The 20166-nt window shown below is 37.8% G+C and overlaps 2 protein-coding genes across 3 annotated transcripts; both read right to left on the bottom strand.

The window, feature by feature from the left end:
- Positions 1–2177: 2177 nt before the first annotated feature.
- Drn (doctor no) lies at positions 2178–7366 on the bottom strand. Of its 2 annotated transcripts, none has more exons than XM_021335888.3 (3): positions 4979–7366; positions 4410–4551; positions 2178–3802 (listed from the first exon to the last, which is right to left on the bottom strand). In XM_021335888.3, the coding sequence occupies exons 1-3, from the start codon at positions 5420–5422 to the stop codon at positions 3630–3632; spliced, it is 759 nt and encodes a 252-aa protein (XP_021191563.2). In that variant the 5' UTR covers positions 5423–7366; the 3' UTR covers positions 2178–3629. The 2 variants fall into 2 exon arrangements, with proteins under 2 accessions (XP_021191563.2, XP_021191566.2); XM_021335891.3 differs by having other exon boundaries at positions 2178–3778; positions 4979–6777.
- A 427-nt stretch (positions 7367–7793) lies between these two features.
- LOC135117776 (uncharacterized) lies at positions 7794–8780 on the bottom strand. Its single transcript, XM_064037922.1, has 2 exons — positions 8682–8780; positions 7794–8084 (listed from the first exon to the last, which is right to left on the bottom strand). The coding sequence occupies exons 1-2, from the start codon at positions 8778–8780 to the stop codon at positions 7794–7796; spliced, it is 390 nt and encodes a 129-aa protein (XP_063893992.1).
- Between the last annotated feature and the right edge of the window lie 11386 nt (positions 8781–20166).

Genomic DNA, 20166 nt, shown 5'->3' with positions numbered 1-20166 from the left:
TAATAGATTTCATTCGTAACCACGAAGCAATAAATAATATAAAAAGTAAAGATTATAGAAAAAGTCAACTAAAACAGAATTGGTGTCGTGAAATTTGAGAAATATTAAATAAAACAGGTTAGTAAGTATAATACAACTAACAAAAAGTTTATGACGGTGTGTTAAAACGGCCGTGGAACTTTCCACTTGTCATCACCGTAAAGACGAGCGTCTATTTGCGTCCGTAATATTACGGCCGCTATATGACGGCACCGCTTTCCTAGGAAACCCAAGCTTTAGCAAGCGACGATGGCAAGAGACCAGACGGGATGTCTATAATGCCTTGGAAGATGGGAAGGTCTTTGGTGTGGGACGCAACCCGCGTCGACACCCTTGCACCTTCCCACCTTCCCAGTACCGCTAGCTGTGTCGGTGCAGCTGCTGCAGCCGCGAAAAACCTCAAACGACACAAATATGTAAACCTCACCAGCAATTGCATTCTTGAGCCGTTTGGGGTTGAAACCTTGGGAACATGGGGCCCAAGTGCCTACAGACTCTTTAGAGAAATCAGTAAGCGATTAGTGGAGTCCACTCGTGACCAAAGGACTGGCCTATACTTCGGCCAAAGGATATGCATTGCCATCCAGCGTGGCAATGCAGCCAGTCTTTTGGGCACGATCCCCGCTGACAGCGATGCGGATGAATATTTTGATACTTAGTTTTAATATCCCCATAAATTATATTCTTATTATTATAATAAATTTGTTTGAAAAGGTTTAGAAACCTAATTAGGCTACTAAATTTTGACAAATATAATAAGTACCTTTACAGTATAATGTACTCTGTGCCCTTTACTCTCTACCCCTATGAACTCCTAATTACCAGTCACCCATATACTGCCTATACTGCCTTATGTATTACCCCTACTCACCTTGTTACAAAAGTATTCAAAAAACATATTGAAAATAGATTATTGTACCTTAGAGGTAACACATATTTTAATAGTTATTTTCCTACACAAAATTATAGTTTCCATTCATTAAGTTTTAAAATCTACTTATATTATATTAGACCAACCTGTATACATCCTCAAGTGCTACACCTATGTTCTCCCTTGTGTTCTCCTCATCATCTGCCTAGCCTTTTCCTAACTATGTTGGTAATAAATGACCTGAATGTGAATATATGAGAATTTTAAACCATATCAGATGTTTTTTGTAACAGAGGAAAATCCTCATGGACTATGACACCTGAGGTTGGTGGAGGACCCCTCCACGTCCGTGCTGGACTCGTCACCACGTCACCTTCTATGGCTGCAGTAAACTCCACTAAAAGAGGCGCAACGCGATCGGACGTCAGACGCTTGCCACCTTATTATAAAACGTGATTTTATACCACCGTACCGAACAAAATCAGTGGACTAAAGCGGTTACTTCTTAAAACCTCATTTTATAATAAGGTGGTTATAGTCTGTCGCCAGAAGGCTGCGACCTACTGCTGCTGGAAATCAGCCTCATCAGTCATCTTGCGACGCTGACTACGTCTGTTGCGGACGTTGCCCAAAAGCTGGGCACTCCATCGACGACTTATCTGCGTACACCTCTCCTATAAGATCTAAACATCCTAATACACTCAGAGCTGGAGAGTGGGACTTCAACAATTTTTATAATAAGATAAAGCAGATAGAAATTGGCGTAAAGTGTTTTTGAACAATTTCTCAAAATAGAAGTATGTTCTAAATTGTTTTGTTATTTTATATTCAAGGTGTTACAAAAGTACCGTAAAGTTTAAATGGCCTCAATATGGAGTCAAGTAAAGTAATATAGAAATCATAATACATATCGATAGGATAATCAAATTAATAGAATTGGCTTAGATATTACAGCAGATAAGGAAGGTTTTGTATCTTACCTAGATAATTTAGGAGTCTAAAATAACGCACTGTAATAAAATAGCAACTTTATAGAAACAGTTTAAAATATGAATACTTTTGCAACATGTTGTATAAGTACTTCCGAGGTGATTCAATTGGCAACATGTTAGGATCTGATTATGGAAACCCTGGACAAGGTGAGATTCCACAAGGGCGAAATTGGAGATATCGTTTTCTCAACTTGTCAGTGTTTTAAAATATTTACAGCCAATTTATGAAATATATTTGTGTATATTGGAGTGGGATCATGGAAATTAAAAACATATTTATGTTCCTGAAAATTTAATGACTTTAATAAGAGAATAACTAAATTAAAACAGCAAGATAGAAGGAAAATCATTCATTAACATCATCTTTATCTGATTATGTTCAAGCGAAAAGACCAAAATTAATCAATGACCTAACAAAATATACAACAAAAGTCATTAAATAATTAAGTCCAACCAATCAGTTAGTCTACCGTGGACAACGACCGAAGCGATACATAGTTATTATTGGTTCAACTTCACCACTAAAATGAACAAGTTACATAATACAACTTACAATTTTGAATAATATTGTGATTAAAAGAAAAAAGCTAAATAATTCTTTTTCTACTTATATGTGTAATAATATAAAGTGTCGACTACTTATAATATTTATAACTATCCATATGCTTACTTTAAATTTTCACACAAAGAGCGGAGCGGCGTGGGGGCGGCTCGTGCGGCCGCGGCAGGCGAGCTCGCGACTTCACTGTCACTGTACTGTACCGTCCGTACCGACTGTCCTACCGAGTGTCCGACCGACCGCACGCCCGCAGCCGCCGCGCTCACCTTAGCCGATACACACCACAATCTCGCTAAACACTAGGTCACTTATGCCGAATGTTAAGACAAATAAGAAAGCGACGACTTCCCAAACCAAAATAACATTACTAACAATTTGAAGATGATGTTAATTCACAGTCCGAGATGTGCGGTCGCCGCGGTGCGCAGTCGCGAACTAATCCTTGTCTAGCACAGATGCGGCTTCGCGGAGCTCCACTACTCATATCACGTATCGAATGTTTGTCACAAACACGAGTCAATCGGCGGCAGCGAACTCCTTTACAATGTACAACTAGGCGATCGACGGAGAGCCGCTGTCCGGCCGCTGTCCGGCGTCCGGCTCCAGCATACCATTGTTACGTCGATATAGTCAAGCGCGCTACGCTCTCCGTTGGAATCATAACAATGTAGCTTTTTTTGGGAGTTTTAATTTTTTACAATATATAGGATTTGTTTCTATAATTAATTATATCTAATATTTACAATGGAGGTGAACGGACAATATTCAAACTCTACTTATTATCTCAAAAATTAATCCTGAATTCCTACCCGAAACGAACATTATCTACAACTTTTAATAAAAATTTAAAAGTAAACTCTCGCCACAAATAAATCTAAATACAGAAGATCGAGTCTGTGTTTCCTACGCGGTCGCGTCGTCCGAACAGTTGTCAGTCGCGAGCCAAACGAGCGCTCGTCAGACAGAAAATAGAAAAGAAACGGAAACCCGAACGAGCGACGGCGCGGCGCGGCCGGCCTGCGCTCGAAAATACATACAAAATTCAAATAAGAAACACAAACTCGATCGAATATTTATTTAGAGAAAATCATAAAACGTATGTAATGCGGTGCGGTGAGGGTGGTGTCGCGCCAGGCGGCCCGGCGGACAGGCGGACAGGCGGACAGGCTCATATCTTGTGTATCTTCTGCGACACCACGACGGGGTTGTTGCGGCGGATCTCCTGCGCGCCCAGCTCCCGGTAGTCGAACGAGCACTCGTGCTTGTCGCTGTACCGGTGCACCGCGCAGAACAGCCCTCCGCAGCGGCACTCGAACCCTGAGCCAACACCACCATACACATCTATATACTCACACATGCCATTGACACAGACGTCGTCCGACCGACATACCTTACATAATCCAACGACACGTTTCACTTGACATTTGTGTGCAGTTATATTATTTTGGATGTTCGCTAACATAGCTCACATTTATTGCTATTTGCTGAATGCACATACATTGTTGACTTACTTGATGTGTGTGAATTTATTTAGCACACAATGCTACATGTTCGCTATCAGTGATTCGAATGTCGTGAAATACTAAAGCATGAAGGTTACGTGAAGCGGATTTAATAACATTTAGAATACACTTTGCCTTTAAATTACCCATGTTTAGTAAATTGGATATAATCATTTGTAAGAGTAAGACTTTCCATGCTCATTTTATTTTCAAAAAGATCAAACTAAGGCTTCTAGTATTTTGCAGTGGTTTTCAGGACTATAATTTTAACTATAGTTGGGTAATTAAACTGTTAAGACGATAAAGAAGCTAGCTTCAAAGTTCAAAGAATCCGGTAGTCTGAATAGCATAAAAAATTATGGACAGTCGAGCGATTTCGTATAATACTTAAAGTACAAAAAAGTAGTAGATTTTTTGTTAGCACAATAAAAAGGGGCATCGTTTACCTGTGAGGCCAACCTTCTTGCGGCAAACGGCGCATCTATTCTTTTTCTTTTTGTCCTTGCTGGGATCCTTGTCGTCCGCATCGGTGTCCGACGTGCCAGTGCTCGCCCCGCTTGTGCCGGCTCCGCTCTCCTCTTCCAATTTCTGTAATGTATTACTTAGAATGAGTACAATGTTATGTTATAAACCCGAAAAAATATCGTAAGAATTATAAAGTTCGTAGTGTGAGATTATGAAGAAAGCCGAATTTTTTATGTCTAAATACAGAAAAGCCCCTAATAATGTTTTCACGTATCAACTAATAACTCTGCTAACTCATAATTCATGATTATTTTACAACGAATAACTTTAAACATTTTATTTTCATTTCATTTCGTCATCATCATGAAGTCGCATTGGTTACAATTGCCGATATTCTGAATCGCATTCACGCATTCCAAACTAGCCAGCATGAAAATATCTAGAATAAATATAGTGCTTGATAAACGTTTCAAACGACGAACTTGGACCACAATGAGTTAACTATTGGAATTAAACTGACAACATTTTGAGATGCATCAGAAAAACCAACCCTTTTAAGGTTCTTTTTGCCTCCTTCTGCTTCTGAAGGGCGCGGCTCTTTTATCTCAAGCTTAGGAGAAATGAATTTGGCGCTCTTGGATCCAGAGGGCGTCTCTTTGGTGTCCTGTATGCCCACGACCTTTCTGTTTTTGCCCGAGTCTGTTAGCTGATCCTGGATTGTCAAGGCACATTCCTGGTTTTGTGATTTATCTTCTAGCTTGATTTTCTGACCAGCATCCACCTTTTCCTTGGTGCCATCGGGTGTGGGTAGCGGCGCACTGTCGTTTATCTCGATGGAAAGTCTTTTATTTTCGAAGCTCTTTGATCGTGTCACGCCGATGCCTTGCTCTAAGGCAGAGTTCTGACTGCTATTGTTAGATTTGCTATTGCGACGAATTGCTTTTTTGAATATCCTCTTCCCCTTCGACTCTTTTTTGCTAGGGTCATTTTCCATTATTCAGATTTTTTGTAGACTGCAAGTTGGGCATTTTGACTGCAAGTCAACATCGTTGACGGACACCAAATTAACGGTAGCGAATTTAACTGTTACTGTTTTTGAATTGCCAAGTTACTAAGTTATAAATATAATAATATTCAACTATCTCTTCGTATTTTAATCTTTCGGAGCAGTAAACACTTTACCAGTTACGATGTAAAGGTGCCCCTCATCTCAAGTCAATGACTTGGGGGTCTAAACAAATCGAAAAATGTTACATTTTAAAGCTATGGAACAACAAACAACTGTTTTGATAAAAATATTAAATATAAATGAATTTCTGTGTAAAAGTAAATCAAAGCAATATTTTTTGGTTTTCCTTGCTGTAAACGCAATGTCAACTTGACGCAATTGTTTTTGTTTTAAAAACATAAATGGAAAGACAGCCAGTGCTTGATGAATAAAAAGTTTTGTTCACCTTTTTGTGCACCAAACCTCGGGACCAACCATGTCATTTATTTTATATATCCCTATATTATTTATTTTACAGTATGGAACTAGTGGAAACGGCTATTTTCAATATGTAACCGAGCGAAGTCACCACGCCATGAGACCTACACGTGTTATTGCAGTGTCACTCGTGTGATAAATGCTCTCACGCCAGCCTCGATAATGCCCGGTTTACACTTTGTTAAGTTAACAGTGCAGGTGATTAGTGCAGGTGTTTAGTAATCAAGGTGTGAACGGAAGCGTAAAGTGATTAGTGTTAAGTGATACGTGCGATTAGTACTTATTGATTAGTGCGAGTGAATAGAATCAAGGTCTATTTTTGTTGTTAAGTGACTACCCCCTCTCAACTTTTCTACTACCCTCTCTCGCAATTTGCCTGTACTTATCAGTGTGTAAATACGTGTGTGTTAAGTGCGCAGTGTCAAGTTCAAAGCGAAAATGAAGTAGACGGAACATGTTGTTCCGTCTACTTTAAAATTCGTACAAGAATACATAAAGTTTGAATGCCTATACATACAATGTAAAGTGCGCAGAATTTAAAAACAAACAGTTGAGAGATGCGGCCCTATTGAAACTGAGTGAAGCGATGGGAATTCCCGATTTCAAAATTGAGTTCATTTTCTATATCAGATACCACAACAGATACAATCTCCTTAATTATTTGTCTCAATATTAGGCTCTGATCTTCCATTTCTAGAGACACTATGCACAACGGACAGTACTACTATGAGCTTCTTCCTAAACACTGTGTAAACGGAGATGGAAAAGACTACTTAACACTTGACACTTATCGCGTAAAGTTAACGCTTAACACTTATCACTTCACACTTCGCAAAGTGTAAACCGGCCTTCACGTAATGAATATGACATTATGGTGTACTTATACATATAATATAATCACCAGAACTTCGTTCAACTCTTTTATTTCTAGATTTGAAAACCGTATCTATATTCTGGTAAATTGCCCCTAGAATCTCTCATGTGTGACTCTTTTTAAAGTAATCTAAATGTTGTGCAACTTAAACGATTCCTGCCTGCTCAATGAGTACCATTATCATATCAACGGAAGTTTTGACTTACATTATTTTTCTACTCATATCTTAAAAAAAGACTTATCACCAAAGTCTGTGACGTTTAAGTGTACCTCTATCATAAACAAATAATCTTGAATTCTCAAGTAATATTCCGTCAGATTAAGCTAAAGCAATAATAAGAACATACATTACATGTAATGTAGTCATCTTACCTGCTATGTCATTGGAACCAAAATCCAACGCCACCATTTAAATTATAGTATAAAATTAATGTTTTCGTCATAAAGGATTCGTGATCTGATAAATGTTATCTACAGCCAATTGTCTGCGCACTTCAAGCAATACATAGCAAAACTGTTTTACTTATATGCATAAATGTTTCATTAGCTTCAGCGATTAGCTACGAAAAAAATAATGTCTTGAAGCAGACAACAGACTGTATGTAAGCTGCATACGCTTGACTAGGAATTTTAGCAACCATTATTATCTTTATTACTCATCTCGGGGGCAACTGATATATCCCCAAACTTTATCTTGCATTCATACGATTATTCTAAATTCCGGATAAGTCGTAATCTAAGTAATGACCTCATTAAGACAAATACGCTCATTTATAGATATTTTATCGCTATTTCGCAAATTATTTTCACCCAAGTTCCTATTTCAGTCATATGCAAATGACTAAGCATTTTTTTATGCGCACTAAAAGTGTAGTGTGAAGTTCGGAGTCGGATGACTCATTTTGTTTTGTTTTAATATAAACGTTCTGAAATTTAGAATTCTTCGAAATGAAATGAGTTGATCGGATGACGTTGTTTATCACAGTATCGTGCCGACCCTAATTCTTAATACAAGTTGATGTTCCATCGAAAGATGGCTGATTGAATGAAATGGGCGTATGTATGCATGGCAAAAGTGAAGTGATAGCATAAGTGCTGATGTGAATGGCGGTGCGTGCGGTAGGCGTACAAATAAGAGAAGTGTGGCCTCACGTCTGTGTGGGTCTGTGGCTGGGCTGGGAGGCTGGGCACGGTGGGCGCGGCCGCGGCCAGCGGCGTCGACGGCGCCGCCACGAAGGGCGCCGACACGGGCGACGGTGACGACGCCGGCGGCTGTTGCTTCTTCTTTAGAGCCTCCTGAAACATGCAACGACTATATTGTAACGAAACCGACTCTACGTCATTCCGAGGCCAGTCGCGCCAATGAGCCAATCAATTGCTTCACCAATCGGCAGCGGAGAGAGCGAGATAACTGGATGCGGTCTTACTCTCGCAGCACGCAACCGATATGGTTCTGAGCGATCGCACTTAAATGGCCTGAGACGGGTCGGTAGACGAGTATGGCGATGCATAAAAACGTACACGAGGCATGATTCGTATCAACTATCAAATTGGCTGTTGCTGTTTGAGAAATTTTGGATGTCGTGCATGTACACGTTTTCTATCACATCTATCATGACAGAAGCCATTTATCCTCGTCGGCTGTTAAATAATAATAAGCTTCTCTACAAGGATAATACATGAAATCACATACAAGGCGTAATATACCGGCTATCATGATTTATCAAACAAAAGTGCCTCTCAAGATTTACACAGCTAATATTTTAATATGATGTATTGCATCATTAGTTTAACAAGGAATCGGAGCCAAAAGCTTAAATGATATGTTTCTTGACATCAATAAGTTAACTTCTACTCGTACGTTTATAAAACAATTGTGTGAGAGTATGTTACCTTAAAGCACACTGAGCAGAGTCCGTCTGTTGAGGGGTTTCCGTAGAATCCGCACCCCGAGCGGCACAACGTCTCCATCGGATTCGATTCACGCTCCATTGTTCCACTATATAATTTCACTTTTAATACAACAAAGTCACTTCACTCGAGTTTGTAGTCAAAAGTACGATTGCACTAATTGTATATTGCTTGTTTGTCGTAACACAATGTTCTACAATAGTAACTGCAAGTATGCTGCACTTAGTAACGTTTCAATTTAGATTTGATTATCTCTGGCTTGCTATGTCCGCGGCTAGTGGCTTTCCTTGCCGATGAGTTGTGATTATTCCGTCTATGTCAGGATCGCAGTGGGCCCTGCAACAAGGAAACACTTTCATTGAATAATGTAAGCATAACGACTTCTTCTCGACTATCTTTAGGATACAACACAACATTCCCCAAAAGCAGAACATAGATTCGTGTATAACGAAATAGAAGCCAGTCGAAAGTATCGAGTCAACGTATCAGTATACAGAACATGATTATCACGGTAGAAAGTGGTATTAGGCGTAGTATATGATTTCGTAGAAGCAAACATAATATGCATAACGACAGGTTTGCGTAACAAGAGAGAGCTAACGCTAAAGTGGAACGCGCCCGCGAAACGGATCGGCCGCATGCCCCGCGCCCCACGCCAAGGTCGCTAAACTAACAGCACTTGCATATCTCTTGTCAACAATATCGACAAAAAATAAATCGATATTGCGCTAACCTCTTGCACCAACCTCTGCAATCATCAACAAATCATTCCTTAGTTACCTATATGCGTTTAAAAACTCTTAATACACCGTGACTATCAGTTTTCAACGAACAAGTTATAAGTATTCTCATGTTTTGTACAGATAATAAAATACATAAACAACTATTTCAAATAAAATTACTCATTAAAAACATCCGTGTAGCAGTAGGTACCTAATTCGCTGTTATTACACAGCACAAATCGACTACTTCGTGTTGGTGACGCAAAAATCAAACCTTATCAGTATCACTACGCATACTTCTAAAAACACAATTGGAGAAATCTAATGTCGATCTGTATAAATCAATATTGAATTCAGCCTTTAAGAAATATATCTATAGGTGCTCCCTTGTGGCAAATATAAAACTATTAAACAAACAACAAAAATTGCCATTGATAGTGTAAAGAGTGAGTGTGCGGTAAGGTCATTAGCACCGGGCCAGGGACTTGGGGAGTCATCGACCGGGCTGCACGCAGGGGTGCAAAGCGCCAGCGCCCGCGCGGGCGTTCATCTTCGTTCGTCTTCGTACAAAGTCCACTATACACATTGTACGTGACAAAGAAACGCTGACACGACCAACTGCACACTTGAGAAACTATGTAATTCGAAAGAATTCGCTCACTCTGTCGGACTGAACGTGCTATAAAATAAACATTTGTGACTGTGAGGATTGATTCGTTTACGACTGTTAAACATATTCCTTTAGCCTACTTTTTAATTTTAATTAGTCGCATATTTACAACATCTCTTGCTCTAACTAGACAGCGCAATATTACAGAAATAATGTCGATTCTTTCAAAACATAGAAAAAATTGAGCTTTATTAAACATAGTAATTTTTTACCAAATATTATAATTTATAAGTATTGTGAGGTGTATCAAAAATATAGTAAACTAATAACATTTCATACCAAGAATAACTCGATGAATTAGAGACGGGTTGCATGCCAGCAATTAATAACTTTAAGTAATATTGATACCAAATAAGTGTGCCAAGGCGACTATCAACCTATTCAACTAGACGGAAACGTGATGTTCAATTAGGAATACAATAACGGTCATGTTTACCGAATTGCCGAATCGGCGCTATCAGTTATAGCGGTTAGATAGGTACCTATTCTTTAACTGTTACAGGGTGGAAGCGTAAGATAAGAACGAACATTTAAGTTTCAAGCGTAGTTCTAGATAGTAACCATTCCGAAAGAAATAATAAGCATTGCAAATGTAGTTTTATTATCCTGTGAATAGTGGCGAGAGCTAGATAAGTCCCAAGGTATGACAGTGTTGGGAGCTGTGGGCGCGTGTGTGTGAGATACGTCGCGACGACAGCGTCGGTCGGGCCGTGCTGAGCCGTGCCCCGCTGACCCACTTGCCGAGTGTTCGCTACGCAATTCGAGCGCGACCCGCTTCGCGGTGCACCGACACACACACATACATACAATGCCATATGACGCGACAACCCACTGATAGCACTGCACCCTTCTGTCGCACATGTGCCCACGTACCACCCTACCGAGACAGATACCACTAGTCAACTGTCAAATTACCACCCACGAACCAACCACAAAAACTTCTTTTAACTAAATAAGGTATTGAAGAGTAAATATACATGAAACGGCCGTAGTTAAACTACCGGAGAACGTGGCACAAAGAAGCAAATTAATATTTCATTCGCTACGTAAGTATTTCAAGCTAGTGGCAGGAATTTTGCAGTTTCACGTAACTTGGTTTACCAATACTTTATTAAGGAAACATTTTAATAATTAGCATGCAACGTAATAAAACTGAGCACCAGTTGTTATTGCATCAGATATTACCCCCCCGCGCGCATCTTTTGAAGAACTGATATCAAATCTTCGAAAACAAAATATCTTTCTCATTTTGAATGTACCTTTTGCATGACACTTCAATGCGTCAAATTCAAGGGAGTTTAGCAATACTAAGCAAATAAATTAGCGATCTACAATAGAGGTTATAGATATGCCTATCTGATAAGTCTTCTATGAATTCAACTCAATAAACCAAAATGTTTATTAAATATTATTGATTATCATAGGAAGGAAGTATATCTTTAAATTATACTAGCTGAAGCTATTATATTGGACGCAGCGAATTAAAACACTGATATTCAGGCTACCTCACACAAACAAAATATTTATGTAGGTCGACTCGAGCCCCATAACACGCATGAAAGCTCCACTCAGTTCTATACATAGGTACAGTGCTCGAATTTACGTCTGGTTGAGACAAGATACAGGTCTGACCACTCGATCAACGGTAACAGTAACGGTACGAGACAAAAATCGTGCAGCGTTAAGAAAAATCCTACGAAAACCCGGCTTGTTTGAATCTTAGGTTGGCTGGTAGGTCACTTGAACGCAGAACAAGGTGGCTCGTCTTAGATAGGTAGACTAAATAAACGGTTCGCAAATTATTTGTGTCTATACTTGTATTAGTTAAGCCCGACATATTTTCAAAATACATATCTTGTCAGACAGTTCAAATATTGTAAGATCCGCCTTGACACGCGGAATGGGTACGACGACATTCTAACGGGATCACTGCGCGTCTAAAATGTGATTTTATTTTAGATATACCTATGTAGCTACATAAATGTTATCAAACAAAAACAATCTACACAAAAATACGGAAACATACGATGACGCGTTAATCGAGGTCAAAGATGTTTCCCTGGCACAAGTTCTTAACAAAAAAAATAATTAATGGCAATAAAGTAACTTCGGTCCGCGATCTTCAAGCATAATATGTTTGTATGTGAACAGTATATCTAAGAGGAAACGATTCTGACCAAAAATAGACAAGCCAGGGTCTTACAACAACTTCCGTAGTTCCGTATGGTTACACAACAAAGGGACCAGCCGGTACAGTAACTATTCATCATTCAAACAGGCTCGTTCAATAATCAATAAGGTGACAATGCAAATAGCCAGGACAGGAAGGACAATGACATTAGCATTTAAAGGAAGAATTTTGCGTCATCAACTGCACAATGACGCGGCGACAACGAACACGCACGGCAAGATGGCCGCCGCAGCGTCAGCTGATCGCGCACACGCAGCGCAGCTGTGACACTCCGCGAGCTCCACTCTCCTATCATTGTGAGTATATCGCTCTCTCTTTCGTCCGCATCTATTCAACACAATGGACGCGCTCAGTCATTGTTTGAAACAATGCTCACTCCACACTTTGCTACTAGTTGCTAGTAATATACGTACATTATTTAAATAGTTGCGCACCCAATTGTATTTATCAACAGGTATCATTAATAGGATTTGCCTTGCCTAATATAAAAAAAAATATTTACATAAAATTAAGAAGCCTTTTTATACAAAACAACACATTCGGGTTGCTCGTTAATGTGAAAAGTAATTACAATATCATAGCAATTCAAATTCCCAGAATACGATTAAATTAATGTCATACGCACACGTCTAAACAAACAATATGCGCAATAACAATTTTATGATAACGCTGACAAGAACGTGATAGAACGAAATAGGTACGAAGACCAGTGTATGAAGGAAACTATCTAATTAATATCTTACTAACTAAACTTGTACTTAGGTGAACACAGCAATCCGTCATATGAAGTTTAAAGTATGTATTTTTATAGGTAAAACATTTGAACATTAACAATGGCCAGTTACTGATTGTAGCTTACGTACATTTGATTTGCACTTATCAATGTTCTGTTTGAGAGTTACTTAAATTTTATATTCTGACTGAAGTAACTATTCCTCCTGATTATTAAAGCTACCTGGCTTCACCTATTTATTTAAATACTTCAGCTGCCGATCACTTAGACTTTTAGACCTTGTCTGAGATTCTGTATAAGGCCTTTGAAGGTTATGTTTTTATATTTAAAATGGACACAAAAACAAATAATATATTGTGCAACAAAAATTTTGTATAATTTGACTATAATATTGTCATTACTTTGTAATATGTGACGCACAATTAATATTCTCTAATTATTAGAAATTAGTAAGAATACAAAAAGGTGTTCTTTGCTTATTTGAATAAATTTATGTTTTTACACAGAATAGGTACGTTCTCAACACATATGATCCACAACCTTCATCAGTGTTAGCTAACCGAGCTATGTTGGTCCGACGCGACATTGATGAACGAACAATCACTGTACACAGTGTGCACCTATGTACAGACTACATTGTCTACACATGAATAGCACTAGCCAACCGAGACACTAATTGCTATTTGGGCTTAAAAATATTTCAAAAACAATTTGACATCGCAAATTGCATAAAGTTTCGAACACGTGAGGACGTTGACCTTCTGACACCAAGGTCGGGGCGGCGGCCTTCAAACAGCCTCGTCTAGCTGGCGCACAGGCTCCTCTCAGACACATCTCGAAACACAGACGCACACAAAAACAACGCACACTTAACTATATTACCTTCGAGTGGGAACACGAGCCCATGGCCACGTAGAAACTACGCTCGAAAGCGCTTCAAAGTTACAAAAAATATCACTGACACATTAAAACGTATTGGGGAAACGCGGCGCACTAATTCGCACAATTATCTGAAAGATAAGGTGCAATAGTAGCACCCAATGTTGAAAACCGTACTAGGGGCATGTAACGAGTGTATCGGCCACGCGAGACGAGCTCCGACGCGCTCGGCGAGCTGACGAGAACTGAGCGAGGAGCGGCAGCGGTCGCGCCGCCCGCCGCCGCCTGCAACTATTCGCGTCACTCCGCTGTACACGCGCACGCACTCACCAATACAAACAAGCCACTGCTCGCTGGCTGACAAACACATGTCCGATCCGACGCGATCACCAAACACTACGCGACGCACATATACTATAGCTAGACGTCGCGATCACGACCACATTCCCAGAGCACTTCTTCGGTCACTTATTTCGATCAATCCTAGAAGTGTCTCTGGGCTTACCCAATTGATACATGAGCATGACTCACAGTTTCGTGTCGAGACACTTTATGAGTCATTAGTCAGTATGCACTTTCTTTAATACATTTCAAATTCTTTACTTGGCTTGTTTTATTCTCAGTGTAACATTTACATTATTGTGAATTGTTTTGTAAGTACATACCTACATAATGTAATATCAAATAGGAATCTCATTGACTCTATTAGCATAATCAACATCATCGTGGCACCCACATTAATAAAAAAATTGACGATCCTTCTGTGAGCAGAAGACTTATTATAAAAAATATATTCACACAACCAAAGAAAAACAAGAAGTTTTGTTGATTCAGCGATAACAACAATGGCGACGACGGACGTAAACAAAAACCTGTTCCTATTCAAGTATATCGCCTAAAACAAGCTCTTCGAAGCATTTTAAAAGTTAACTGTAGCTGATACAGCTGATTAGCAGAACCTATTCCTTAAAAATAACTACATGACTCAAGTTAAATTATAATTTCAATATTAACATTTCTGGGAGTGCAAACTAAAGACAATTAAACATGCGGTCAGTATAATAAACGAGATTAATATTATTTTCGAGGAAACTTGGTGAAATCAACAGTACAATGCACCCTGAGAAAAAAGTGAAATCACTAATAAAGATCAATATTTGAATGTCGACGGACGTTCAACCTGGTATTAACCAACTGCGTAGATGGCTAAAACGTCACTCTCAAGTCGAGGCAACAATAATTTTGCAATCCGATGAAAATAACCACCTAAATGTGTTGAGGCATTATTTACTTACACCGTTCTGCGCACTTATCGTTAATGACAAGGAGTTTTATGATATTGGCAAAAAGATCGTGGTCGTCTCGCTCATTCGGCGTACACAAACAAAGCCATGCGTGCGGAGTGGTCGGTGCGGCGGCAGAGGCGACGGACGCAGACAAAGCGCGGAGCAAGTCGTCGATCTCCCCCGAATTAGTCCTGGCCGGGGCGGTGACCTCTGCGGGCCACACGCGCCCGCCGCCGCCGCGCCACTAATCATCGCCGCGCGAGCCACGCACAACGTCCATCCCTCGGATAAATAAAACGCCCTCGATACCGACTATTGTCATACTTAATGTAAACAATGCATGACTAATTATCAGGTTAAGACACTTCAACGTGATAATTGACTCGCCTTTATAACAAAGAGACAAAGGCCAAGAAAGAACATTTCAAGTAAGTAAGGTCAATGAAATAGGAGCACGTGGAACTCGAAAACTGTCTCACTGAGGACGACGACGACGCAGTATCACATCACGTGTTTCGTGAAGCATTTACTAGTCGATTATTTGGCACTCAGAGGTGGGTAAATAAATAACTATACCTTGTACATTCAACCAAAGCAACCAGCCAATTTACAAACGTCTATTATTAGGAACAGTTCAAAGATAACACTCTGCTGACATAATTCCCTCAAGACTGATAATTATACGAATGCACGATAAGTGCCAAATATTTGATTCTAAATAGGAATAAAGTACAAAACGTCTTGTCAAAATAACATGATTTTTAAACTCATTTGATCATTAAAGGCAAACAAAGAATAAAGAAAACAAAGAAATTGCACACTGGAAATCCTGACATCCTTGAGGCCCAAAAATATGTGGAACTAGTGTTGGCCAGGATCGGTACTTTCTCTTCACGATCATTAAAAAAAACTATACGAAGCTGCGGTTAAGGGGAGTGCATACCTGATGTTGAAGTGAATTTCGTACCAAACAAATGTCTTTCCAAGTGCGCAGGCCCTTCAGCTCACAACCAGGCGACACCACGTCTGTGCGGTTGAGGTCAGCATCCACCGGCATCACAATGAATGGTTACACCACCTGAGACAAGTAACACAATCTATCTATTAAAACTTAAGCACCTAAACGTACTCTTGTAAAAAAAGACGATTTCATTTTTGTCGGTACCGTAGACTAGTAACACAAAAGATAAGAAAATTCTCGAACACTTCTCTCAATTTGGTAAAAGTTTTTGTCCATCTTCAACATCCGTAAAATTCTTTCTAAGACTGATCGCAACGTGACTGCAACAGTGATACGTGGCGTATATTGTGTTCCCAGACCACCAATATTTTAATGACATCGGGCAAAAGCACACGTAATTTATTTACTCCTTTACACGCATCACTAAGGCAATTTCTCAACGGTAAAAAAAATAAAAATAAAAAAAAAAAATAAAATAATAATTTATTTGCCTTAAGTGTTGTACAGAAGGAGATCTTATAGGTAGCTAGTCATGTTTCAAACACTTAGTCCAAAAAATAGACATGCAAATATCTGGTAGGTAGTCATTATAGATTATAAATGATGTAGGTATACAGTTGAATTAGATTAACTGGAGACAAAATTCATTAATCGATGTGAAATTTTAAAATGTCAAATAATTATAAAATGGAATAAAATTAGTTGCTTATTTACGATTGATATATTCATTAACAGAGTAGAAAGTTTGGTTAATAAGCCATTTTTTAAATTGACTGTTAAATAAACGATTTGGTAATTTGTTTATGTCATTGGGTACTTTGTTATATATTTGGCCACACATGTAATAACAATTTTTTTTATATAAGGTTGTTCTTAAAATTCTAGATGACACTATTCTATCTGGATTTCTAGTATTACGTGGAAAAACATCTCTAGCTTTCTGAAATAGGCTAGGATTCTGACGAACAAATTTGGCACATTCAAAAATATACATACTAGGCAAAGTTAAAAGTTTTAATTTTTTGAATAGGGGTTTACACGATTCCCACGGAGGTATACCGACGATCGCCCTCACACATTTTTTCTGTGCCCGGAATGCTCTATTCACGTCTGCTGAATTACCCCACAAAACAATTCCATACAAAAGCGACGAAGCGACGTAGCCATGATAAGCAGACAAAACTGTACTTTGTGATGAAGTTTTTCGTAGGTTGTAGAGAACAAATACGAATTTATTTAATTTGTTGCAAACCTTTTCTACGTGGGCTTTCCATGAAATGTGTTTATCTAGTACAATTCCTAAAAATGTTGTCTCATCTGCTTGTGAAAAGGAGTCCCCATTATAATTAATATTTAGTTTTAGAAAATTTGTGTTGTATGTCCCAAATTGAATTATTTTAGTTTTATTGATATTTGCTTTTAAATTATTATGTTTTAGCCAGTTTATTATATCACTAATTGAAGTATTAATGTCATTAATATATTCATTTATGTCAGATTTAGTTGAAGATGTCAAAATTATTGATATATCGTCGGCAAACAGTGTACATGGACAGCTTATAGCCTCAGGGAGATCATTAATATAAAGTAGAAATAATAATGGACCTAAAATGCTTCCCTGAGGTACACCAAAATTATTGCATTTATAGTGAGATTTGAAATACTTCAGCTCTTTTTTATTATTAATTTTAGAAATTTCAACGCACTGTAGTCTATCTACCAAATATGATTCCAACCATTTTAGTGCCTGACCTCGGATGCCATAACGTTCAAGTTTGGATAGCAATAGTTTATGCGAAACAAAATCGAACGCTTTTGACATATCGAAGAAGATTACAGATACTCTTTTCCTGACATCAATCTCATTAACTATAGTTTTTATTAAATTAAAACAAGCCAGAGTAGTTGATTTATTTTTTTGAAATCCATACTGCTCTTTCTTAAGGACATTATGTTTTTCCAAAAATGTAGATATTCGCTTGTGCATAACCTTTTCAAAAAGTTTCGAGATTATAGGTATAAGACTGATTGGCCTGTAGTTATCAATTTTAGAACTATCACCTTTTTTAAAGACAGGCTTAACAATCGCAGTTTTTAGGCGAGTAGGAAAACGTCCTTCTACAAATGATAAATTTACCAAGTGCGATAACACTGGTGCTAATTCTAATGAACACAACTTTAGAATCTGTGTTGAAATTTCATCATAACCAACAGCTTTTGTATTATTTAAAGAAAGTAGCAGCCTTTGTATTTCATTGCAATCACAAGGTCTAAGAAATAAAGTGGCGGGTAGATTGTCCGTTAGTGTAAGACGTAGTTCATCATTGTACCTATTTGTTAGATCTATCCAATGATTATTAAATGCGTTAGCTATTTTGTCAGGACTAGATAAAATAGTATTGTTTACGTTTAATGTTGGTATCATTTGTGTATTACATAAGCACTCCGATTCCTGTTTTATAAGTGACCAAGCAGTTTTACATTTATTTTTCGAATTATCAAGTATTCTTTTGTTTGTATTTTTAATCGAGCAAGAGGTACAAGATTTTAATATTTTGGAGTACTTTTTGTATACACTTTTATTAGTGTCTGACTTATTATTATAATACTTATACCTTAGTAACCTTTTATGTTTACTACTTATTCTCAAACCCTTCGTTACCCAATGTGCTTTTTTGGACTTATTCGATATTTTAATTTTTACTTTAGGAAAGCATAAATTAAAGAAAAGAAGAATTAAGTCATGGAAGGTTTGGTAAGCTAAATCAACATCAGTCTCATTAAACACTTCTGAAAACGTTAGGCTTGATAAGCATTCTTTGAATTTTTTTATATTTTCGATACTAAAATCTCTTCTAAAGATAAAATATTCTGTATATGTTTCTTTTCGTCTAACTGGAATGTGTATCAACTGAGCTGTGTTATGGTCTGATATATCCCAATGTAGCAGCTCACCTTTGGCAGATTTTATATTGCTTATTAAGTGATCAATACATGATTGTTCACGTGTTGGTTCTTCAATATGGAAAGTTAAATTATAGTTAGCAATCAATTCCCGAAGTTCTTTAGTTTTCCTGCCAGGTTGTAAGATATTTACATTTAAATCTCCAACGATTACGATTTTTTTCTTACCATATTTATTGTTCACGCGATAAAGCAATGCCGATAACTTAGATATAAATAGGGAGAAGTCAGAATTGGGTGTCCTGTACAAGCCAATTACAAACATGTTATATAAGGGTAGGTCTATACCACAGCATTCAAAATGCTTATCTAGAGAGTATTCTTTGAGAAACTGAAGTTCTTTGGACTTTATATATTTTTTTGTGAATATAGCTACACCACCACGTTTTTGTTTCTTTTTCCTACAGAAGGACACAGCCAGCTTATAATCAATTAATTTTAATAAATGTTCATTTCCTACTTCCACAAACGTTTCAGTCAAGCAGATTACATCAGGTTCAGAATTAGTTTCACTATAGTCAGTTAATTGGATTTCTAGGATACTGCGTTTGCTTAAAAAACTAGCAACATTTTGATGTAGGATTTTAAAATATTTAGTTACGAAAAAAATTGTCCGAGTTTTCTGTCTGTGTACCTCTGTCTACCCTTACTATATTATTGCGGTAAGTTTTTAATAGATGCCCAGTATGTATACCTTGAGAGGTGTGTTTATATTTTTCCTTGTCATAATTATGTCCAAAAGTTGACGTATGTTTAGTTTTAAAATTGAGAAAATCGAGATTATAATCTAGTTGATCCAGCATAGAATTAATTTTTTTACATATTACAATTTCATTTGTATAGGCGTCTAAATTAACGTAATTACAATTTTGATACTGATAGCTTATCATCGTTAACATTTCATTCAGTTTATATTCATTTAAGTGTATATTTTTAAATACTTTAAGAACAAACACAGGACTTTTAACTGATTTTAGAAATATACATAATTCTGTCATAACATGCAATATATTTGAATCATGTTGACCAACACAGACAATTATGCGATCGTGAGAAGTAAT

The sequence above is a fragment of the Helicoverpa armigera genome, chromosome 14, assembly GCF_030705265.1.
Source record: "Helicoverpa armigera isolate CAAS_96S chromosome 14, ASM3070526v1, whole genome shotgun sequence".
Lineage (NCBI taxonomy): Eukaryota > Metazoa > Arthropoda > Insecta > Lepidoptera > Noctuidae > Helicoverpa > Helicoverpa armigera.
Note: the sequence above shows the minus strand (reverse complement) of the source record. Positions and strands in the feature narration are given on the sequence as shown.

What these genes read in the sequence shown, in the direction of transcription:
- Drn (XM_021335888.3), bottom strand. Translation starts at nt 5,422, where the DNA reads ATGGAAAATGACCCTAGCAAAAAAGAGTCGAAGGGGAAGAGGATATTC. An exon ending in GCAAAAAGAACCTTAAAAGG is followed by an intron (nt 4,552 to 4,978) that starts GTTGGTTTTTCT and finishes AATACATTACAG; the next exon opens with AAATTGGAAGAGGAGAGCGG. An exon ending in CAAGAAGGTTGGCCTCACAG is followed by an intron (nt 3,803 to 4,409) that starts GTAAACGATGCC and finishes GTGAGTATATAG; the next exon opens with ATGTGTATGGTGGTGTTGGC.
- LOC135117776 (XM_064037922.1), bottom strand. Translation starts at nt 8,780, where the DNA reads ATGGAGCGTGAATCGAATCCGATGGAGACGTTGTGCCGCTCGGGGTGC. An exon ending in TCTGCTCAGTGTGCTTTAAG is followed by an intron (nt 8,085 to 8,681) that starts GTAACATACTCT and finishes TGCATGTTTCAG; the next exon opens with GAGGCTCTAAAGAAGAAGCA.